Below are 25,329 nucleotides of genomic sequence, written 5' to 3' on the forward strand. Positions count from 1 at the left end.
CACCAACATCTCATGGGCCATGAATTCGTATGTAATGTACAGTGTATATGCTTTCATTTTTCTCTACTTGGCTTAATTGCATTTAACCCCCTCTAAAAATATAAAATTAAAAAATTAAAATTATACTTACATCCCTTTCAAAAATTCTCCATCTACACCCGATCTCATTTCAGCTAAAAATGGAACCATACTAAGTACATTAATGGAATGTTGACCCCCTTAAACATCAACTCTTATATCACGCATATATTATTGTGGTAAAAGTTGTAGTCGTTATCGATTAGTACAATCCAAAATTTATAAAACATACAATAATTCAAATGACATGTTTCAATATTGGTTTCACAATAAGTGTAATCCCATATGTATATTGTTTCATTTTAAGGAATAATCATGTGAATTGAACCAGTATAACTCTAGTTACAAGGTTTTAAATATACTTTATCAAATTACCCGTAGAAATAGAGCAATAGAATGTTTTCTTATTTTTATCTATTACAACAATGAATTCAGCTCTTGCTCAAAACTACAAAGTTTTAGTACAAACCCCAAGGTTTTCATAGAAGAAAGAATCACTAAATTTTGATCGGTATATCTCAAGACAATCTTAACTAAATATCTCTATACAGTTTGATGATATTATCTGGGTTTGATGCTAATAAGCATTCATTTTGTTTTATATTTACACTTAAGAAAAATAAATAAAACATTGATAGCACAATCAAAAAGTGATTAAATTAATTTCTTAAAAAGGAAAACAAAGTGGATTTTCAATTTAAATTTCAGTATCAAATTGATAATAATAATAATAATAAGTTGAAAATTGTGGAGGGTAGGAAAAAAAGAAAAGGAAAAAGGCAGAAATGATTCTTCCAGGTATCCGTTACACTTTCCACTTATTCAATTTCTTCCTCTCCTCCCAACGGTCATATTTCTCCTCCACAACATGACCGTTGCCCCCGCACCGTGCATGTGTATGTGTATGTATATGTATATATATATATACACATCTCCAACCCTCTCTCAGATCACCATCTCTCTCTCTCTCTCTCTCTCTCTCTCTCTCTCTCTCTCTCTCTCTCTCTCTCTCATTTCACTCAAAGATTAATTGTTTGTTCGACAAAATCAGAATGGGGTTGTCGATAGACACCACCTCCGCCGGTGAACACTCCCACCCCCACACCCACAAGGTCTTCCTCCTGACCAACTACATCCTCCTCGGCGCCGCCTCCAGCTGCATCTTCCTAACCCTCTCCCTCCGCCTCTTCCCCTCTCTCATCGGCTTCCTCTTCATCCTCCTCCAAATCATCACCATCGTCGGCGCCGTCTCAGGTTGCGCTGCAGCATCACGAGCCGCCACCTCCGCCGGTAAATTCTACGGCGCGCACATGGTAGCGACGGTGCTGACCGCCATCTTCCAGGGCTCGGTTTCTGTGCTGATCTACACGCGGCCGTCGGATTTCCTCGGCCACCTGAAATCGTACGTGAGGGAGGAGGACGGCGTGGTGATCCTGAAGCTTGCCGGAGGACTGTGCATTCTGATATTCTGCCTGGAGTGGGTGGTGCTCACATTGGCCTTCTTCCTCAACTACTACGCGTATGTGGAGAGGAGGGGCGTAAATGGAAATAACATAAATTATGGGGTGAAAAGTGGAAAAGTTCAAGATGAGGAGGATCTGAAGAGCTGGCCATGGCCTTTTCAGGTCTAATTGTAATTTTTAGTTTTGGTATTCTTGAAATTATTTGATTAATTTTGAATTTGTGTTGGTAATGTAATTAGCGATGGAGGTTTATCGCTGCAATTCAAAAGTAGAATAAGATTATCTTGTCTACGTCTACCAATCAAATTTCTGACAATCCCATTCTCTGCACCACGCAATTCCTACTCATTCAAATCACTCTTTTAAGGGATTCATTCATTTCAAATTAAAGATTCCAAAACACACAAAGACATTTTGACCATTTTGTCAATTGAATATAAAAACGAATAAAAACCTAATGAGGACTACAGATTGGATAATTGTTAGACGACATTTAATATCAGAAATTAGTAATTTTCTAAACAAGAAATAAATATTTATAATTATATCAATCCTCGTAATAGTTTAAAGAAATTTGGTAGTAACTTATTAGTTTGAGGAGATTATAAACTCTGATTTTAAAGTCCTACCAAGTATTTTCCAATATTTCCATAAGATCATCAAACAGCCTGGAACAAGGAATGCAGTTAATATAAGTAGATAAGCAGACAAATACTATAAAATAAAGATAAAGAGGAATGCTGCAAGAAGAAAGAGAGGAACAAAATCATCACAAGTCTTTCTATATCTACATTCAACACATAGAACAACTTTACCAAGCACAAACAGGAAAGTAAACATAACAATGGACTTCTTCTTTGACTCCATGGTGGAAAAGAGACGCGGGCGATGATGATACCTACTACATAACTTCTCTAGGTGGACGGTAACTGACCTAGTTGCAAGAAGGTTGTTCAAAGCTTGACTTCTCTACCGTAAATCCAACTGAACGGAACGGGCGATGCTTGCTTTGCCCGTGCATGTGCTCGTTCCTCCAGTCTCCTAATCCTCGGAGGCAAACCACACACATAGTCCTGAGCTTTGCGGCCCTCGCCTGAGAGGCCCGTCAGCTTCTCCACCTCCCATCTTGCCACTAGAAACTCCAGGATGTCGGCATAGTCCTTGGCTGTGTAGACTCCAAGACGCTGAGCTACAGCAGAGAAGTGGTCAAAGAGATTTTCATCTCTGCCATCATACATCAGGTGGGCTGGCATCGAGACTTTCTTCCTCATCATGTCAGCAAGAGCCAGTACTGTACCATCAGGGTCGATCTCGAAGAGCTTCTCCACAATCTTGGTGTAGGCTGTTTCGTGGCGTTTCTCGTCCGCAGCAATGATGCCGCAAATCTGGGCCAGTTTCAGGTCGCCGTGTTCCTTGGCAAGCCGAGCTGTGTTCCCGTGGGAAATGAAAGTAGCTCTCTCCTGAAATGAGGTGTAGATAAACCCGAGGTATGGGTTCTTATCTGTGCGTGGATCCTGTCAGTTAGAAACACATAAAAGTTAAAATGTGAAATAAAGCTGAAGAAGAACACAAAAAGTGAGCTTTCTGTTGATTATAGATTCTCAAAAATTAATAGTGATAGCCAGATGCTGAGGGCACATGGCCACTACAGGCGTACCATCCCAGAACCGATCAGGTATTGTATCGTTTTCTCAATTTGCTTCATGTCAACACGTCCTGAAAGATAAAGATACTTGTTGAGAAGGTCACCATGCCGATTCTCTTCAGCTGTCCATGCCCTCGTCCAAATAGCCCAAGGAGTGAGGCTTGCACCTGTCTCGTCTCGGACGGCGTCAAGGGTGTTCAGCATAGTCTGATAAGTTGGAAGAGCTTCCTCTGTAATCATATCTCCAACAAGCACAACGAAATAGTCATCGGGGATTTCCTTGGTTCGTTCCCTAAGCTCCTTGACCTGTTCATCAAAGCCTTCAGAAGAGGAGTCGGGAAGAAAGTCATTTGGCTGCCAACACTTCTCAACAGGCTTTAGGAGCACCAGGATGTTGTCTTCAGCCCAGCTGTTCAGCGAATGAAAGATCTCACGCTTTTCTGGCGGCATGGGATGGGTTACTTGACCATGAACTTCCCGAGGGGGAGTGAAGGGCTTTTTCACTTTTCCATTCTCTCTGCATCAAGAAGATGAAGACTCTCAGACATGCAGCGGAATGTAAAACAAGAGCCATGGTAACTGAAACCCATTCCGTGAATCGCAAATGTGAAATGGAATCCAAATATAATTAGCCCACAGATGTACAGATTGATCAAGGTTAAGGAAAAAGGAAGAGAACCATGTGGAAACCTGAGTGACATTTGTCAAGTTAGGGTGTTTCTGTCTAGTTCATTTTTTTCTTTTTTTCCTTAAACCCACAGAAAGCAACAGCAAGATCTTAAAAATAAAAATCAGGTTAAAAACAAATTTTGTTCGACATCCCCATATGGGAAGTGCAGCAAGAATTTGAGGCCACATGTTGCAAGTTTTAGTAGTAGAAAGCTCTAATGCCTTCTCTTTAATTTTTCGTGTTAAAGCTTGAGAACACCGACCTACTCTACACAGTGAATTAAAAATAGTTGACACTTCCTTACAGACAATCCAATCAACATGTCCATACATATTAAATTCACATGTCTGCTGGTATGCGTCTGTATCATATACGATCATCTTCTCGAAACAGCACCATATACAAGCAAAAAAGGTCACTTCCCATAGTATATTACTCAGAACCACCACTTATACTTCATCTAAACCGTCTGAACAAAATGATTAACCAAAATTCATAAAGTTCAAATGATAAATAAAGAATCATCTAAGTTTTTGAACTAGAGTTAATCGTCATTCTCTTCTTTCTCCAATCTTTTTCGGTAGTGAGGAGGGAGGTTCAAGGATAGGACAAACTATGAACATAGCAAAAGTAATATTGGTGGGAAGATGACAAAGGAATCAAACTAGCCTTCAAGTCAAGGAAAAAAGAGGACAAAGCTACACCAACCACCAGGTTCACCACTCTGTGGTGCAGCCAAAAAAAAAGTCAAGAATATAGGTAAAAGTAGTGTTAAAGCCAGGATGACTGTAGAGTCATTAGATACAATGCTTCCAACCAAACACATTTAAGTCCAGAAGAAAGATACTTAGGCACCTCTTTCATCACCTATTCCACCTATTTTTTATCACTTTAAAGAACCGAAAACGAAAAAAATGTAAATTTCATATACAGTGTGAGAAAAACCAATCACTAGAAACTAAATGCTTACACCACCACCACCAATCCCCCTAAATTTGACAATATTGTTTGGAAGAAGTTGAATTACAGCAAACCACACTGCCGACGTATTCATGCTGTACCACCATGGCATATACATATAATCAGAGAAAAACACACGTATGAATGATAAAATAGGATTACAGGCAATTCGGACAACTTATAAAAGCCAAGAAACAGTGGTAGCCAATTTTCAAATCATTGAACATGGTTCATGAAAATCTCATGTGTTATTATTATAAAAGCAAGCGACTCGTGCTTAAGATCTAATCAGGATCATATCATTTGCTGGCAAGTCAAAAAAAGACAACCACTCACGCGTGCAAAACATAAATCAAGTTCCATATCCCACCACGGCCTGCGCCCAACCCCACCAAACAAAATATCACCACCGCTCCAAATAAAATAAAGTAAAAAACAAAGACAAGAAAACATTTATGAAGAAAGAAGTACATGAATGATCTTGTAAATCAGGGAGAATTCAAAGAAATAAGCTAAACAGAGTCTGAGGAATCATTGTGTGGAACAGTCTGCATGTATCAATTTTAATCACAGGAAGCAAATGAAAAAGCTGTGACCAATTTTAATCACGTGGATACATTCTTATGAAAACAAATGGGAGAAAACATTTCCACACAACAGAGAACATAAGAAATGACTACTCCACAAAAATGAGCAATCTTTTCCTTCAAAACAACAAAAAGAGGACTTGAAACCCAGAAATGCCAATTGATTAGCACCATGCAACTTGTTGAGTCTAAAGTAGGACAAATCCAGATCAATACAGAACCAACAAGATGCAAAGCTCAAATCTTGGACATGCCCATTTCAACCCAAAAAGACCCCTTTCCGAAGACCAAATGAAAAGGCCAACTTTTGATCTTCCATGCCCATTAAACCATTCAACACAGCAAAAGCAAAACCCAGAGAGATATTGCACAAAAAACAAGAGAAGCTTACATGGAAGTAGAATGAAGAGTAGAAGCCATAGAAACTCTATGAGATCTGAGGTTATAACCAGCAAAAGAAGGCATCTTGTGGGCAGCAACAGAGAGTTTGAGTGCCATTTTCTCTATATTTCTTGAAAAAACAAGAGCACAAACTCTGATTCTTTTCACAAAACCCCAAAAGCTTGAGAGCTTTGAACAATGAGAGCAGCAGCAAGAAACAGAGGAAGAGCAGAGTGAAGTGAATGTGAAAAGGAGCAGAAGCACTAAAATAAGGGAAGACAAGGCCAAAAATCCAAATGGAAAAAGCGTTTTGGGTCCGAATTAAAAGATGCCCATAGTTTTAATTTTGCGGCCACTGACCATTTTCAGGAGGGCGATAATTCTTATGAATGGTTTTTCGCTAATTTGGGCTCCTCACTTCCATCAACCTACACCACCCTCAAGTGCGTGTGGGGGTCCTATGCTGTGCCTGTTGTACTTTCTTCTCTCTCCTTTTTTTTTTTTAATTATTATTAATAATAAATAAATTACAATAACTAATATAAAGTGAATAAATATCCGCACATATAAATAAAATCGAATGCATGACTTTAAACTTGTTCATAAAATTTTATTTTATATATCTTAGGTGTACATAATTTTTAAATATAGATTATTTAATTTATGGTATATAAAATATAATTTTAAATAACAAAATAAGTTAATTTAATTTGATAAAAAATTCAATTTTTCAAAAGGTGTACATAGACAGACTTAGTGAAGTTTGCTCACCTTTTTTAACTATAACTATAATATAAAATATTAAATTATGGACACTATTTTGTATTTATTATTAAATAAGAAAGTTGGAAGAAAATTTTAATTAGTACAACACCATGAAGCGCGTGTGGGATCTATGCTGTAGGTGTTGTACTTTTCTACACTCTATTCCCATTTTACACATTTTTATGTGTGTGCATAATTTTTAAATATATAAATATTAAAAATCATAATAAAAATATGTTTAGTTCATGAAATTATTTGATTTATGGTATATAAATAGGGTTAATTATTCACCCCTCTAAAAATATTAAATTCTATTAGTTTTAAAAAAAAAATCGAGATTATACTTATATTCCCAATAATTTACTATTTACACCTGACTCCTTTTATTAGGATTTAGATAAAAAATATCAACGTTAGCAAAAAAATTAGATAAAATTTTAAGTTTATCCCTCATTTAACGTTTTGTATAATAATTTTACACTTATAAAAGAAAACATAGAATGATGTTAACACCACTTCATATATATATATATATATATATATATATATATATTATTCATTCTTTTATAGGTACAAAAATATATATAGAAATATTCAATGAGGAGCAAAATTGAAAATTTATATAATTTTTTTTTTACGTACGTCAATATTTTTCATCCAAACCTAAAAAAATGGGCTTAGATGTAAATTAAACTTTTTTGAAAAGGATATAAATATAATTTCAAAACTCTTTTTAAAAAAAGGATAATTTAGCATTTATAGAGGGGGTTTGAGTATAATTCACTCTATAAAAATATAATTTTGAATAGCAACATAAGTTAATTTAATTTGATCAAAAAATAAAAAAGACCCTTTTCAATTTTCAAAAGGTGTTGATAGAGAGACTTAATATCAATAATGTTTTAGTATAGTGCTTGAGACGAAGGCCAAATACGTTTGAGGATATGGATTCAAGTTCTATCAGATGTGTAAGTATTTATTTCACATATAAAATACTGTTATTTATTTACAGTCATATTGATATATTAATTTAATTGAGAGTCATTATAATGCTAAAAAATAAAAACCGGCTTAGTGAATTTTGCTTACCTTTTTTTAAATATATATAATATATGATATTAACTTATGGTAGAGTTACTTGCGATATATGTATCTATTTTTTTTTAATTATATTAAATAAGAAGGTAGAAGAAAATTAAAAAATAAAAAATAAAGAGTGAGAATGGCAATATAAATAAGAGAAAAATTAAAAATAAAAATAATACAATAGTCACATCAATGAATCGGAAATCAATTGACTTTTTTTTTTATTTCAATTATAAAAGAATATAAATAATAATAATAATACTCATTTAGGAGAATTTATATTTTCAACATTCTAAAATAAAAGTTTTTCATAAATAACAACTCTAATTTTAATTTCTCTTTCTAAATACGATTACATATAAATGTACCAAATTCGTATTTTTTTTTTCAATTTTTATATGAAATTTTGCATTGACTTAAAAAATAGTCTCGTAAATTAAAAACGAAGCGAGTATTATTACACGTAAGTTTAATCAACTTATGTTTCACGTTGTACGATGTGAAACATAAGTTGAAAACAATGTTTTTAATTCATAATTTTTTTAATTTAAGTTGATTTAAATCAAAAGTTATGAATTTTTTTATAATTATTAATTAATAAAATTATAAATATTAAGTTATTTTTTTTAAATACTCAAACTTAAACCTTTTTTTTTTTTTGTCACTTCTCCAACTTTTAATACAAACTTATAATTTATTGGCACCATAAAAATAAAAAAAGCATTGCAAACTCCTCTTAAGCATTATATCTTTTTCATGCCATACCTTAATTAATAATTATATAATAAATATAAGGGATAATTATATTACACCCCCTAATTTATAGTCTAATTACACAAATTGTCTCTATCACTTGTATAACTACAAAAACTACTCGTAACAATAAAAATAAGAGTGGAGTGTGTAATAATATTAATATTTTTAGGATATATGTGTAGCTTTTCAAAAAGCAACGATAATTTATGTAAATAATGCTGAAATTTTTAGTGGGCGTGTATATAATTATCCAAAATATAAGAGTGGTATGTATAAATAAACTACAAATTAGGGATGTAGATATAATTATCCTAAATATAATTGATGTTGTAAAGTATTTGTTTCACTCATGTAGTTAAATATTTTTACATTATGGATATAAATAAATAAATAGATAATTATTTTATCATGTATTTACAATATCAAAGAAAATAAAAAAACAAGAATTTATTATATTAATAATTTGGCAGAAAATAGCACATGAAAGGTTGGGCATATGTCCTGCTATGACATTAAGAGTAGAGGTTAGGTCATGCAAATGCAAATGCAATCATCACATGCTATAATATAATTTTATCTGGTTGAAATTTCGTTACGCCATTAATAAGTGTTGTATTTAATAAAAATATTTGGTGAAAATCATAAATAGGGTCGAATCTGTATGGATTGATTTTTTTAAATTAATATTTTCATTGTTGATCACTGATGCAAAAATGGTATTAATTCATGATTAATAAATTAATTATAAATATTTGATAATTTAACATGCTCTGAATGAAGAATGAACTATAAAGATTATATTTAGTTTAGGGGGTAGGGCTTAATTTATTCAAATGATAAAATTTAATTTTGCTTATAACTAATTTTGTAATAATTATTTATTATAGTTATATCTGATTTATTTTTTAAAAATTTAATATTTAATTCATACGATATGTTAGTACCAAAAAACCAATACCGGACTTAAAACTTCAGTTTCAATTCACCTAGTAAACCAAACTATGCCCTAATGCTATTAATCTGCATTTGGATTGATAAATTTGAATTTTTTTTTCATATTTTAAAGGAAATGAAGATTACCAACGTTTTTTAAATTTAAAATATAATTTTAAATTTATCAATTTGATTATTCTCATGAAAGTCAACCCTATTAGCTTGCTATTTTTTGTACACATTTCAGCTCGAAATCAATCGCTAAAACCATATGTTTTTAGTGAAACTTAATGATGAGGTTATAGATTCTTATTAATATTTCAGCTCCTCAAGCTAGAAGCAATTTATTATTTTATTCATGTATAAAATTTTAGCTCGAAATTAATTGCTAAAAGCCCGTTTAAATGACAGTGAATTTAGTCTATTTCTAAAACGAACGTGAATTTTTAACCGACGTTTTAAAACACATAGTAATTTTATGCATTGTAACTTATATAAAACACCAAGCTAATCAACTTCGACCCGCATGTGGTCGTGATAAAATCACCCTCAAAATTAACTTATTTAACAATAAAAACAAATTCAGACACATCTACCAAATATTCAAACCAAACTTAAAGAAAAACTTATTCACTTATTTAACAATAAAAACAAATTAAGACACCTCTATCAAGCTCCACCAAATGTTCAAACCAAACTTGAAGAAAAACTTATTCAACTTCACTCAATTTATACCTCTGTGGAGACATGCTCTACAATATGTCTTAAGTAAACTTCTACTCTCCTTAAATATACCACCAAAGTGATCTGTCAAGACTTGCAACAACTACCAGCAGTTAAAAGAATGACCACTAATTGCATATGCAACAGGCAATAAATACAAGAACAACTCACTCATCAGTGCTCCTGCGTGCAGTCCTGCTGTGGATGGACGATTGATGCATGTTTGCGGGAGGGCTGCGGGGATGTATCGCTCAAGTCCACAGTCTTCCCAGATGGAGGCAGGCAACGTTTAGAGAAGAATGTAATAATGCTCTTTGCCTTTGTACACTTCTTTTCTGCAAATGCACAAAGGATAGAGTTTTTCATGAACTAAGTAAATCTACTGCAGTGGAGGAAATAACAAGCATTCAAGTCAGCAGGTAGGCTAAGCGACCATGGAAAGGAATCGATACCTGGTGATATGGAGAGACCAAGCTTGCTCAGAATTCCCTTCTTAACCTGAATCATGCATGTATAAATGTTAGCAATGTAAGGCATAGTCTCAGCAAACAGGCGGCAAAAGTGAAAGCCATCAGAATCTATTGTTATAAGAGAAGTTAGAGGAAGACAAGCTTAATGACCTGCCAACCACTTTCTGAGAAATCTGATATTTCTCGGACTTTACTCCTTAATTGGGACTTTGAGATAGCCGGAAACTTATTATGCAGAGTCTCTACTATTTTTCCAATACTATGTGGGCACGACCGAATGACAGATATCTGCAAAATTAGTTTAAGAAAACATGTCACTTTCTTAATGGATGTCTCAATGGTTTTCAAAGTCTTAATAGTTCTATTCGAATTAGATAAGAAGATTAAATAAGTCATTTCGGCAAATTAATGGCTTCAGCATATTCTAACAGGAAGTCAAAGGAATTTATGATACTTAGTCCGCAAGAAAATAAATAACTTACAATCTGAGGTAAGTTGCAGTCAAGCATAGCAGCAGCAGTTGCAAGAAGTGTCGGGCTGGACTTGTTAGATGAAGATTCTACATCATCGTCGATCACATCATTTTTAACTGATATTTCTATGCTCGGAATATCAGGCAAAGGACAAATAGAGAGAGTTTGCAAGCACAATCTTTCAAGCTTCTCTGTACCAGTGAGCTCTTCAGCGGGTGACAATGTGGTCTTTTCATGCATAAGATTTGAAATGATCAAGGGTTGGTTCTTTTTAAGGGCATGCTCAGTTAAACTATTGAGATACTTCTGTTGCCGGAGCAGGGTACAGAATTCTTCAGAGGGTATTTGCTTTTGAGAATCTGGCAGATTTCTTACTTCCTCAACCAATTCGTCAGATTCCATTTCATCAGCCTGCACTCCCTACATGCCACACAAGTATAAATTTCCACCCAACAACTAATGTCTAAAAGGTTCATTAGATATAGTGATGTCACACCAATATCAATTTACCAGATCATATGGGCACATACAAGCATCTCAATGTTCACAGAGGTACACAAAGAATGGCATGATGTTCGTATATCAACTTGAAAACCACCCATTTTAGGAATATTCATGAGTATATTGAAAATACAATTAGAAAACAGAGAGACATAGATAGAGAAGATCACCTCATTCTCTGAGAGATATCCATCAGGAACGAAAAATCCATCTTCACTTTCATCTTCATCATCACCCTTTAAATGTCCTTCTGTAATTCCATCCTCATCATCCTTATCACAATCTGATAGGCTTTCACCAGGTTCATCCTGTGCAACAAAAATTCTCAGGTGTGGATGCCATATGAGAGTAATTAGACTATACAATGTCTAGCATACCTCTTCCCACTCCTCATCGCTATCTATCTCATAGTCTATATTTGGATCCTTTGCAAATGGGTGACGCGCTTTAACAACTTGACTGGATAAATCAAAATACATGCAATTAGAGAGGGAATACTCATAGCAAGCAGGTGATGTGCGTCACCTCAGCACCTTTGGTTTGTACTTAAACAACCATGTGAAAAACAATACTTTCTCAATGGAAAAGAACATACATGAATGACATTGGCCAACAGGGTAGGGACAGAAGAAGCAAGAACCACATAGCATGGAGCATAATGAGTCAACTTCATTCATAAGCCTCTCATGCCCAAAAACAGCTAGATTATGGATTGCAGGTTAACTGCACCTCCAGCCCCCAACCAAAAGAAAACTAAGAGAAAAAGAAAGGAAGGATGAAGAACAGCGGGCCAGCTCTCTAGAAGCACATTAGAAAAGAATGAAACCTATCAAAGAAACAAATGATAATTGGGTCAACAATAAGAATTTCTATTGACAACTTTGTGACGCTACAGCCAAGCAATTCAATTTAGTGAGAGTCACATACCCTCAGCCCTATCATTAACTGCCAGAAAGAAGAGGCAAAGAAGATAGAGAGCCTATAGGTCCTGTCCCAGATTTATTATGAATACAATATGTAGCACTCAGCTGAGACAATATGTAGTATATTCCAAATTTTGATATAAAAGCATGCCATAGTTGTCTTTTGTAAACACTAGTAGATTCTTTAAGTCGGGAAATATTCTTCCAGAAACATTGGCTTAATGCAAAGACAAAATTCAAGAGAAGAACTCACCTTTTCCTGGGCCAAACACCATAAAAAGCAGGCCTATAACTCTTATCAAACTGCAAGAGCTGCTTAATTCGTGGTTGTTCCTGGCAATTGGAAAGAGGCCTATCCACTTTCACCCCAGACAATCTTCCGTCAACATTATTGTCAACCCATCCATCCACAAGCTTCTCCACAACCAACTCATCATCAAAAGTTGGCTCTCTATTAGCAGTAAGCTTAAGTTCCTTGACCAGTTCAGTCTTAGGCTTCTGACGAGTGCCCCAATGTACTTTCCTGTTTGAACGGATTGAATTTCCAATGCGGCGCCACGAAGTTAAGTGTGATCTGGAAAAGACAACACATAAAATTTTACACTTTGATACACTAAGAAGGTGATATCAGTGCAAAAAGGGAAAGGTATGGGAACCAGACTTCCAAATATCTTCAGCCTCGACTCCAACATTTTGGGCCAAAACAGTATCCATCTCTATGGTAACTGATTCTGACTTCCTTTCAACCATGTTGGAGTAGGACACAAATGCGGGGGCTTTGTTCAAAAAATTGTCATGCGGAAATGTAGTGGTTTTGTTCTTTTTCAGGAACCGCTCCATCAGTGATGCTTGTTTCTGGAGAGCAAGTTGCTCCTTTAACTCAGCTTCCTCCTTCTCTTTGCGTTTTAGATCTTTCTCTGCTTCCTCTTGCTGTCTTTTCAGCTGTTTCTGCATTTCATATTCTTCTTTCTCACGGCGCCTCTCCTCCCTTTCCACCTCACTATGCAACCTCTTCAGTTCTCTTTCCTGCAATGCTTGGCTAATTCAGATAAAACACATGCAACAGATATCACCAGATGTAAATTGAAAACCAAAAGAAAAAAGGTCAAACCCCAGGCAAGTAAAGACATAAAGAAACCGTCCTAGCATTTCTAGTATATCTAGAGACTCCAGATGTGCAACACATTGTACATATTATTTCATGCTATCATCACTAGAATCTATGTATAGTTAATCAACAATCAATTTCAAATAGAAGATAGAAGCAATTGAAAAGGATCAAATGCAGATAGAAGGTTGCAATTGGACATACACTTTGCAACTTTTCCTTCTGAAGCTCCCGATCCATCTTCTTCCTCTCTTTCTCCAGTTCTCGTTTGTTTTTCTCCATTTCCTTGATTAATAGTTTTTCTTCTTTCTTGACTTCCTTCCCATCCCTTCACCAAAATACTGATAAGCCCATGATTGGAAAGAATATACACGAAAACTTAACCAGGAATACATACATTTCAGCACCATTATTCCATGACATGTTCTCCATTAACAACCTGATATTGGCCTCATTTAGAACTTTGTCAAGCTTTGCCGAAGCTTTTCTCACTTCTTGCAATCCAGTTTGATGGTCCTCCAACTTTTCAAGTGCATTTATCATTGCTGACATAGACCAAATTTATTGAGAATATTGTAACATACTAAACACAAAAGGACCATGCTAAAACTGTCTGATTCAACAACGCTTAAAAGCTCACAGAGAAAACTTGTTCACAAACAACAAAGAATAAACTATCAGCTATGCAATTTCAGCCAAAGAGAGAACAGGAAAATTGTCAAGAAATGCCAAACTGCAGAAAAAATGACTGCAAAGAAGCACAGGCATCCAAATATTAAGGAGTACTGTACTAAATGATACAAAGTTGCTAACTTAGAACGTAATGCGAGAATTTAGTGGTAAATCCATAGTTGGCTGAAAGAGATCTTACTTTTCTTCTTTTGGGTGACACATTATACTATGATCCAAATTAGATTTCCCTGGACTAGTCAATATTATTCTTTTTCTTTTTCCTTGTGAGAATCAGGCCTCATATTATTTGCCATACTTTTACCTCCAAAAGCATGGTGAGATCTTACAATTACTTGACCAAGCAAATGGACATGTTCCCAGAAACTAGTTTAACCATCCAATCAATAATCTAAAACAGACCATGTGTTAATTATTTGGTTCTTCCAATTTTTGTAATGTGGTTTTAGTTCTCAGCTACACATAATGACTAGCTGAGTTGATGTTTCCCAACAACGTCTCCCCATCTAACAGCTGCCTTTAGCACAGATGTCACATGCATGGAGATGACAACTTATATGCATGGACATCAAGAATAAATACTAAAGAAACCTTTTGGGCCTATCTTATTGAAGTTCCTGAATTTGATCCCATTTTATGAGAGCAACAGTTTTACTTGTATAACAGAGAGAGGAAAGGGAAGACAGGCAAAGTTGAGGAGACTTTTCCTTTGTACCATATATCAAACAAAACTTCCATCTCTGCGGACCTCACTTCTGATATCATTTGTCAACTTATAACAAATCTACCCACTTCAGAGTTTTATTTAAGTATAAACTGTTTTAACCTAACTGAAGGTACTACATGGCAGGTTGATAAGGAGAGCATCACTTTTGCTTCTAGAGGAAGGCTTTCATCCGACTGAAGAAACATACATCTCTAACTTTAACTTAATGCCATCTGTCTCTTTGCAACTTGCACACAAGAGAAATCAAATAAGAAAAGTGGAACAGTAGCGTTCTGGCGTTTTTCATCTCAAAATGTGGGTAACAGAAACAAAATTGAAAAGCTTGGCAGAGATCATCAAACTGGATATGAATTGTCAACATGAATCATTTAACCTACAAACTGAACAAAGTAGAGCAATAAAAACTTGCCTAGAACAGCTTTGATCCTCTCCTGGATCTTTTTACGGCAAGTACGGCGGACTTTCAAAGGTCCACGCACTAATTTTGGCATCAATTTCAAATCCCTAACCTACAATGAGAAAAATACTTAGTATGAGAAGGCTACATTTATCCAAAACCAAAGACGAAACACAACTCCAAGAGCAAGATAGGAGAACAACGTTATAAGTACATAGTTAAGAAAACAGTAGAAAGTATGGACTCATAACATGAACGCATGTGCAAATAAACAAAACCTTCACAACTGAAAATCAGTCGTTGCCTAAAAGTATGGAAAGCTACCTTTACTTGAACATGGTATAAAAAACGAACAATAACTACAAGTAAATCCAACATACTGCGCAACCTATACAAACATGTAGACATAGAAGAAAGACAAAAATATGGATATCAGCACACTTATTATTTATGCAATTAATTCAAGAAAACATTGGATCTGAATTCCATTAACTTGAGCTTTTCAAATTTAAGTAAAGCATTGCATTTCAATTTTTCACCCCTTAAGTCCTAAATATGTGGTGTGTGTGTGTGTGTGTGCGTACGACAAACCTACCGTTATCAAACAAGTCTTACTACAACACTGAAGCCAAAATTCAATTCATTCCACAGACATCTACCATATTAGCACCAAATGAAGAAATGGCATAATAGACAAGCTAATACAATGCAAACAACAGGAAAGAACAAATACCATAAAAAGGCCCCATACTGTAGTATACAGTAAAACAGAAAAATAGTGAAATTTATACCTCCCAACACCAAAGAGCACACTCAGCCTCATCCTCCAAAAGATCAGCTTCTGCACTAGCTACACCATAACATAATCTTTGCCCAATCATAAGCACAGTACTCTTCACGCTAGCCTTGGTAACACTCTCACCATTGCCAGTTCTACCCTTAACTTTCTCGAAAATCTCATCCACAAGCTTGAACAAAGGAAGATCACTCTCTTCCATTAAACATGCAATCATACAATTCAAAGAAGCAGAAGAGTTCCCAACTTTCTCCACATTTTCCAGCAATGCCCTTCTGTTTTCTAAGACTAATTCTTTACAAAATCTAACAAGACTACTGATTTCATTACGGAGTGAATCGATTTTCGCCTGTTTTTCTTCAGGGCTTGCTTTGCATAAACTCGGCCCCAATCTTTTTCTCTTCAGGGGTTGCTTCTTCTGATCTGGATCACTGATTTTCGGCTTCGTTTCATCTCCAATGTCAATCTTCATCGGCTCAACTTCCGTCATTTTCACGACCCAGATGAGAATGAATTTGTTTTAACTTTTCCAGAAATGGTTGAGCAAAAATACAGAAAAAGAAAAGTGCCCAGATCAAATTTTGTCGCGCTAAAAGAAAATAAACTATAGAAGATGAAACGATGCGATTTCCTTCCGAAATTCGGCGATGCTTAGCTAACTATGCTTCACAAATATGCTGAAATTCCAGAACAAACTGAAAATGAAAGGGAAAGGGCTTCTCGAGAATCCAGAGCTATCTTACTGATTTCTGAGTAAGAATCTTTCCTACTGGTTTCTTCTTCAGAAGAATTTGTTTCAGGCCTTCCAATTCTCCGGTGAAAACAATCTATGGACTCCCGCCAGTAATAGATACTGTTTGGCGCCTAAATTGCCTTCAATTTGCTGCCCGCCATTTTTGCCGCTACACCAATTCATCATTTTTTTCATTAAACTACAAATTTCCTCTAAAAAACAATTATTACTAATTCTCAACATCCAAAAAATCAAAAATATTACAAAGATATATACATTTAATTTGAATCTAACCATTTATTGTTGTAAAAATTAGTTAGGACCAGCCTCTTTGTTTATATTTTTATTTTCAGTTTTCAATTTTGTATAAATTATTGTATATAAATAAAAATATTTATTTTGAATTGACATAATAATTTAAATTTGTCTCATTTTATATAAACAGTTTTATATGAATTGTTATTATTTATTTATAATTAGTCGTCATATCATATATTAATTGAATTAAAATATTGTCAGTTACATCAAAATAAGTTATTGTAATTTAAAACATAAGATGAGTTATTATAATTTTAAAAAAAATAAAAACAATGGAAATAAACATTATCCCATGTTATAAAATTGGAGATTTTGTATGTCAAAGTGAGTTAAAAAATTGACTATGTTTGGTTTTATATTTTCGCATTTCCCAATACAAGATAAAACGCACTTAATATTTATTTTGTGTTTTTATACCTTATCTGTGTGTTTTTTTGTATTTCAACTTTTTATATATAATATATATACACACATATATAATATAAAAGAAATATGATTTGACAATAAACAATAATTTTTATCTTCATACAATATTTATATATAAAAAAGATATGATTTGACAATAAACAGTGTTTTTATCTCCCAAATCCCAATATCAAACCTACACCACTTATTTTAAATTATCTCAAAATACAAAATAAAACATATCATCTATTTTCAATACACACTTATTTTTCTCTATTTTTCTTTTTCTATCTCCAAAACACAAAACAAAACAATGAAACCACAAATTCAAACAGTATGTGATTGTTTTGCATCAACATTTTGAAATAAGTTATAAATTGAAAGCCCAAACAAGTAATTGATAATTGGGTTACAAATTCATGACTAATTTGGGCTCTACAAACTTTTAAGATGACAAATTCACCAATTTAGGTTTTATTTTGGTCCAACTCAATATTTATAATTATTGAAAAGCTTAGCCCAAGTCTACCCGACAATAATTAAAACCCAATTTTGCAGTCTAATTGGGTTGGAGTTGTTTTTACGGTTTTTAATATAAAGTCAATCACTTGTTCAATCAAATAAGTATTAAAATTCAATTATTCTAAATACATAAAATTTGTAATCTCAAAATATATATTTTAAAATCACAAAAAAACATAAGTGTACCAAATAAATCAATAAAATTAATTTTATAAGTCTCTAAAAAATTCCAAGAAACACTATACAATAGAGACTATAAGTACCAACTATTAATTAATTCACGAGCTCCCCACGTATTACAACTTTATGAACTCCATATTTCACAATGAGATTCACAATTTCTCACATGCAAGATTCAGCCCCTTTGGTTGTATTTTCATTTTCAGTTTTCAATAATTGTATTTGTGTAAAAAATGCTTTATTGGTTTCTGTGCGAAAATTGAAAATATGTTTGGATTAGTTATTTCCAAATATAGGTATATAGGTGTGAGAATTAAGAATATAGGTATATGTATTTCTGATGTGACAGAAATTAATTATAAGGGTTGACCAAAATGGTTGGGAGAGAAAGCAGTTTTATTTGATTTGAAACAAGATAAGACAAGTGTAACCAACCTATGTGACCTATAATTTTAAAAAATTTAAAATTAAAATATGAATGCATTCTCAATAAAAATGGCTTGACCAAACAAAATCCTAACTACCTAAATAGTGAAAAGTGAAAATAATTTAATTAAAAACACAACCAAACCAGCTTTGGTGTCCATTTTTTTTTTCTCTTCACAAAATTCAATATTTTTAAGAAACCTATAATGATAATTTATTTTTTCTCTTTCATCTTCTCCATGTTTTTTCTACTCACAAACTTTCACATTTTTAATAAATTCTCACAATTTATTATTTCTTTCTCACCGCACCCCATAGTTTTCAATCTTACTTAATTTTAATAATTTCTTTTTATTTCACACTATGATTTTTTTTATATATATATTTACAAGAACAACGTGTAACAAGAACTAATTTAAATAAAAGGGTACGATAGTATGTTGATTCGCTTTCCCATCAAAAATTAAAAAAGATTATTTATTGCGCTTATAAATTTGGACACAGAGACGGAAAGAGTCCATCTCTATGATAAGACATCTCCAACTCCAAGTGTAGGTCCAGTGAATCAAATGAAATATATCATCTGTCTGAAAGATATTATAATGTGTTTTTGTACCTGAAAAAATATAATATTAGTCCTATAACTTAGTGAATAATATTTTTAATTCTGCATAAATAGATTTTCGTAATTGTAGAATTTTGACAATTTTCCTCATTTTATGTGAATTTAGTGGAAATTCGCGTGTGATTTATACATATAATTAACTTAATTAAATTATAATTTTAATTTCATAACTTAAAGGGATCAACATTTTTTGCTCCTAGATGAAATTGTAGTTGTATTGACAAAATTGTCACGTCTAGTAATTTGTATCGATAATATTCAATTTTTACTTGCATACGTGTGCTATTTTGTTGGGTCTAGACTGGTCAGTGAATCCACATAACGCAACGGATTATATTTTACAAATCAAAACATACATTGATCATTATACTTCATTCACACACATACATACAAATATATATATATATATATATGCAACTTAATATTACAATATTGTATTTATATAATGCATGTATCTGTCACACACACACGCACGCGTAGACAAATCCAATTTCAAGAAAGTGAGATGAACTTTCATGTCATGTACTTATGAAATAGAGCTTGGAATTTCTCCATCTCCTTGTGAGGCAACGCAACCAAAACATTCACCCCATTGCTGCTAGCCCCACCAATCTCAGGGAACAATAGTATGATATCCTTCCTATGGTATACCACAGGGCAACTATACCTTGGCTTCCCCCATGGGTAGACCACCTCATCAAACCCTAATCTCCACCATGAGGAAATCAAGAACTCCCCATTGGGAAACCCTTTGTAGACCTCCCCCCAATCAATCGCCGACCTTGCGTATTCGTCGGTCATTCGTGTGGACCCTGCCGACACCATCTCGACCAGCTTGGAGAATGGCTCGTCCTCCAGCTCTGAACATTTGGCAGACGCATAAGCACTCAGCACCGCGTTGCCACAGTAAGAAACTGGCAGTGGTGGCTTCAGTTTCGACCTTATGTCCACTGCATAAAGCACCATCGACTCTCTTTCCCTATTATTCTCTACGTCATACGACAACGCCTTGCACCGCCAGACGTGGGCCGTGACCACATTGAAGCCAGTGATTTTGGTGTTGGTATTGATTTCTCCGGCCTTTGCCTTCTCCTTCAAGTAACTAATGTCGTTAGGGCTTAGACTAAAGATCTTGAAGTCTAAATCCTCTTGTTTGCTATCAAACACCGGAGGATTTTGTTCTTCTTCCCCTATTGGAGGCTTCAGCTTGAGCAACTCGGGGTGGGGGAAGGTGACCTGTGGCGGCGACCTGGCGGCCAGGAGGCGACGATCGTTGCATGGTGAGAGGGGTAAGGGTTTGTCATCAAAAGCTTGGGAAGCTAGGTTTTCCAAGAAGATCTTGAAGCTCAGGCCATCAAACAAGACATGGTTGGTGGACAAGCCCATTGCAAAACCACCACACTTGAATGATGTGACCTACAAATTAATGACAAACATTAGGAACATTATTATTTGAAATTTACGGGCTACGTTAAATCTTAAAATTACGGATTAATATATATATATATATATATATATATAGAGAGAGAGAGAGAGAGAGAGAGAGAGAGAGAGAAAGTTGGACTTATTACATGGTGACCCCTGTCTATGTCAATTCTAGCTGTGACAACAATTGAATAATTGAGGCTTGTCTTGAAATAATATAGACTGAAAACCACTAGGTTTCAACTACTTATAATAATGCCTTTCTATTTATTAGTAATAGTTAAAAAAAATGAAGTAAGACCTTAAAGACTGAATTGAATAATCAAATAATAAAACTTTAAAATATAAACTATACTTGCTTTCTATTTTAGAAAATTAATTGTAATCAGACAGCATTATACAAGTATGGTATTCACCTCTTTTTCAAAAGTTAATTCACAGCATTTTTTACCTGAAGAACACAAAGTGGCTGATCATCAAACTTATCCAAAGCCTGGACAATCAGCTGCATGAATGCTGGATTGGGATATACCAAATCCCCAACCTCATCTAGAGAATACTCGGTGGTGGCCACTACAAACCCCACCCCGGATTGGCTGCACTCGATCTCCAGCCGCCCCGTCTGGTGGTTGAATTTCAACCTTCCGCCCAAGAAATCATATGCCACCATCACTTTCTCCAGTGCATTCTTTAGCCTAGCAACCGTAGTTTCCGGTGGGAAATCAGGATTGGCTGGGAAGAAATGGACAGTTTGGACATGGAAATTCAGCACTTGGTCTATGTTGGACAAGAAGATGGACTTGTTTTCAAGAGTTCCATGGGAGGAGGGGTGTATTAGGGTTGTTTCTTGGATTGCCACCTTAAGGTCTTGGATGGCAGGTTTAAGGTCGAGGGTTCCCATGTTCAAGATTTCTTGTTTTTGAGTGTGTGTGTGTGTGTGTGTGTATATATAATATATATATATATAAAGTGGTGGAGGTGGTATGAGTATGAGTGAGAGAGTGAGATCCATCATACATCATCTATGCATAAGTAGAGAGAGTGACTCACCAACTATGTCTATGATGTACATTGTTTCAAAAATTCATGTTTAGGCATTAAATGTTGTTTCATCTTCTACTCATTTCAAGCACAATTCAAAGTTCCTTAACCACCAATTTATTGCAAAATTACTTTCATATATATATGTTCACGCATTGACGTCTAAAAGAAAAGAGTATCATGACATATATATATATATACACATACATATACGTGCATGAACAACTTAAAGTATAAAGTGATCAGGTGACAACGTAATACAAAGTACAAACGAATCCTTCTATTATAAGAATCCTTCTATTATAAGTTTGATGAATTTCAAATGATTTTGTGTAGATATAATCAAAACTTACTACTAACACTTACTTTAAAATTTATCAATTTCGACGCCACCGCAAGTAGTTGAGATTATATATATATGTAAGATTATCATAAATGAAAGGAAGACATTTGATTTTAGAAAACGAGGGGGGGGGGGGCTTATTTGTAAGGGATAATTATATCGTATTCCCTTAAAGTTTGGTATAATTACATATAAACCTCCTATAGTTTGAAAAATAATATTTAGTATTCCTAAAACAAAAATATAAATTACTCTTTAATCGAAATTTATCGAATTTGTTGATATAAGCAAAGGTAAAGCGATTGATTTATTTTAGGTCAAATAAATGCTTTTTAACCAAACTACCCTCATAAGGGTGAAGATATACCTTCTCATTAATGTGTGAATATGCATGATGGTAATTTGATTAGAAAAAAAATTATATGACCTGTAATATATAAGTTGATAATAAATCAATCGGGGGTATAAAACGATTTTTATTTATTTATTTATTGCTATTATAGACAAATTTGGTGAAATTTAATCAATTTATTAGATAGAAACAAACCTCAGGGATACTACATGTAAATTTTCAAATTACAAGAAGTTTATATATAATTATACGAACCTTAAAGGAAATGTTTACTTTCCATTATTAGGTTAGATAAGCTGCTCAATACACCATTGTAAGGTGTTTATTTGCATTATGGAGCCCCGATTTTTATCACCAAACCCAGTACATATAAATAGATGGGTTGAGTTATTCACCCCGAACAATCTAAATAAACATAATATAATTAATACAAAACTTTTTTTTTTTTGACGTAATTCAAATAACTCCAAGTAAACGGGACTTATATAATTTAAAAAAAAAACTTGATTAGTCAACTGGTGGGGGGGGGGGGGCAGAAGCGGATGTTGGTTCAGCATTCGTACTAGTGTCAGTAAAACAGCAGAGAAAGTAGATGTAACATATACACACAAAGTGCTAATTGGCTTCCAAGAACAATATTGACTACATTTCAGTACATATATTTATTATTTCTTTTGAGTTGCCGTTCACTAACAAGAATTGGTCATATCTTTCTCCGCCCAGTTTCCGAATTGGATTTATTATTAAGTGGTTGAGAGGCTGCGGAATTGAAAAGGGCTTTGTACTTAAGTGGTGGACAAGTTGGTGGATGCATTGGGTTGTCTATTTTCTGCCAAGTGATGATGTTTTTCTCCACAGCTTTTCTTTATCATGCTATTAATCCTGCCTTCAAATTAGGTAACCTTCTTAATTTCCCTCCTCAACATTCTTAAAATCCCCTATCAATCCTTTTCACATCTTGTTGACTTCACAAGATTTTTGTTTTTCATATATGTAGAGTAATTCATCTTAAAACTTTAGATTCTGAATACTCACAAACGATACAACCATCTAATTCTTTTGCATCGGCTGAGATCAAAATCCAAATCCCATAAGAAATGGGTTTCAGGTGCATTGTTTAGTAGGGGTTTTCTAAGTGTGAAGAACACAAAATAGCATAAATCATGTCGATCGACAAAATATGGTTCTTGCTCTAATATTGCATGATTTAAACTGTTGGATATTTCACACCACAGTCATGTAAAACTACTCTGTTTAAACATCTTTTGTAGAACTTGGAGGGAAAAAGTTAGTAAAAATAAGCACTCTTGTTGCCAGAAACTTGTGGTCAACTATAGTAAGTATGAGCAGCATCAGAAAGCAGGATCGCCCAACCAAAGGGCCAACAAACTACTGGAATGCAAAATATGTACAAATTTTATCATGTTACCAGACATATTTGGTCATATGAATAACATACATAATATAATATTGCCTGGATTTTGTGGTCAGCATTTGGACACAGAGACAATTAGCCAGAGAAAGGAGATTGCCCAATTCTCCATTTAGACTCTATAGTTGGAACCACTCTCAGTCTCAGATTATTGTACTAAAGAGTCTTTGGTTTAGCTTTGTATTAACATTTAACACCTCCACCTATTATTAGCGCTTTGTTCCCACTTTATACGTCCGTGCTTGTCTATAATTGTACCATTTATTGTGGGGGCAGTCGCCACCACATGATTTTGCAACGTGGTAATCCTACATAACAACTCTCTGGATTTCATATTCTACAAAAAAGAGAGTCTTGGGGTATCACTAATCCTGTGACAATCAAGGCGTGGGACCCACATCCACCAAGAATTTTCAGCCAAGCCCCAGTGACAATCACAGCAGTTTAAATTTATGGGGGCCCACAAATCAGTGATTGTTTTAGACTGGGGAGGGGAACACAGAAAGATCCATAGCCGCCAAAAGTTTTCAAGTCAGAAGTTCACCACATCTATGATCTATCAGTAGAAAGTTAACAGGAAGTAGACCAATTTCTGTAAAAGAGGGGAGGGGAGGGGCTCAAATTCCAAACGTCGTCACAATTTATGGCAACGAGACATAACCAGATTTTGTTTTTCGATTTAGGCTTAAACAGGACCTGTCATTAATAGCTAAGATCAATTTCAAATAACCATCCTCCAACAAAGTCAATGTAATCAAGAACCATTCTACTCCCAGTCATGTGCTCAAATTTAATTTTGATCCACATGATGTGACCTCTCAGCGAATCCACATGCATGCACGGACAGATAATCGGTTAGTTGTAAGATTTGTGACTAGTAATGCAGAGACAAAATTCACCCACACTCCAGTCCCCAAAATTAAGGCTGTAATCCCTTATTTGGGTTAGGTCTGTCAATTATGTGTACAATGGCCCAACTTCTATTCATTTCTATCCTAAACCCAACTTAATAACCAGTTCATAACAATGGTGACATATGGTGAGCTGTAGCCCGAGTACTCCTGCTCTGCACGCAGGGAAAAGAAAAAGAGAGACCCCTCCTGTAGAAAGTATACTTATGTAGCCATAGAATGTTCCCCTGAAACGAATCACCTCTAAAAGCCTAGGATTCTACATGATTGATCGATTATTGCATGAAAGCTTGTACAGATCCAGTAAATCCGCAACATGTTTTGTTTCTCAAAAATGAAAACACATAAGCATCCCAAAATATAACAAACACATCAAGTCCTTGTGGAGAGGGGAAAAGGAAGCGAAGGATTAGAAACGGGAAATTACTTGAGGTGGAGACCCATTCGATTACTAGTTGTGGATGAATATAACCATACTGGTACA

The 25,329-nt window shown here is 34.5% G+C and overlaps 4 protein-coding genes across 6 annotated transcripts; 1 reads left to right on the forward strand and 3 right to left on the reverse strand.

The window, feature by feature from the left end:
• The first annotated feature begins 1,023 nt into the window (after positions 1-1,023).
• LOC105161197 (uncharacterized) lies at positions 1,024-1,847 on the forward strand. The gene has a single exon (XM_011078813.3). The coding sequence runs from the start codon at positions 1,131-1,133 to the stop codon at positions 1,707-1,709; it is 579 nt and encodes a 192-aa protein (XP_011077115.1). The 5' UTR covers positions 1,024-1,130; the 3' UTR covers positions 1,710-1,847.
• A 416-nt stretch (positions 1,848-2,263) lies between these two features.
• Positions 2,264-6,160, reverse strand: LOC105161198 (stearoyl-[acyl-carrier-protein] 9-desaturase, chloroplastic). The gene is made up of 3 exons (XM_011078814.3): positions 5,795-6,160; positions 3,199-3,703; positions 2,264-3,055 (listed from the first exon to the last, which is right to left on the reverse strand). Exons 1-3 carry the CDS (start codon positions 5,899-5,901, stop codon positions 2,495-2,497), a joined length of 1,173 nt encoding a protein of 390 aa, XP_011077116.1. The 5' UTR covers positions 5,902-6,160; the 3' UTR covers positions 2,264-2,494.
• A 3,672-nt stretch (positions 6,161-9,832) lies between these two features.
• Positions 9,833-17,063, reverse strand: LOC105161199 (chromatin assembly factor 1 subunit FAS1). 3 transcript variants are annotated; one of them, XM_011078817.3, is made up of 12 exons: positions 16,128-17,063; positions 15,349-15,448; positions 13,920-14,067; positions 13,727-13,850; positions 13,076-13,440; positions 12,668-12,988; positions 11,869-11,950; positions 11,662-11,799; positions 11,000-11,401; positions 10,668-10,805; positions 10,500-10,545; positions 9,833-10,382 (listed from the first exon to the last, which is right to left on the reverse strand). In XM_011078817.3, exons 1-12 carry the CDS (start codon positions 16,620-16,622, stop codon positions 10,222-10,224), a joined length of 2,520 nt encoding a protein of 839 aa, XP_011077119.1. In that variant the 5' UTR covers positions 16,623-17,063; the 3' UTR covers positions 9,833-10,221. The 3 variants fall into 3 exon arrangements, with proteins under 3 accessions (XP_011077119.1, XP_011077120.1, XP_011077117.1); XM_011078818.3 differs by having other exon boundaries at positions 11,000-11,410; positions 13,962-14,067; positions 16,128-17,061; XM_011078815.3 differs by having other exon boundaries at positions 11,000-11,410; positions 16,128-17,060.
• Positions 17,064-19,705: 2,642 nt separating this feature from the next.
• GLC (HXXXD-type acyl-transferase family protein) lies at positions 19,706-21,787 on the reverse strand. The gene is made up of 2 exons (XM_011078819.3): positions 21,218-21,787; positions 19,706-20,757 (listed from the first exon to the last, which is right to left on the reverse strand). Exons 1-2 carry the CDS (start codon positions 21,779-21,781, stop codon positions 19,855-19,857), a joined length of 1,467 nt encoding a protein of 488 aa, XP_011077121.3. The 5' UTR covers positions 21,782-21,787; the 3' UTR covers positions 19,706-19,854.
• Between the last annotated feature and the right edge of the window lie 3,542 nt (positions 21,788-25,329).

Source organism: Sesamum indicum, linkage group LG4 (genome assembly GCF_026168435.1).
Source record: "Sesamum indicum cultivar Baizhima isolate 11 linkage group LG4, ASM2616843v1, whole genome shotgun sequence".
Classification (NCBI taxonomy): Eukaryota; Viridiplantae; Streptophyta; class Magnoliopsida; order Lamiales; family Pedaliaceae; genus Sesamum; species Sesamum indicum.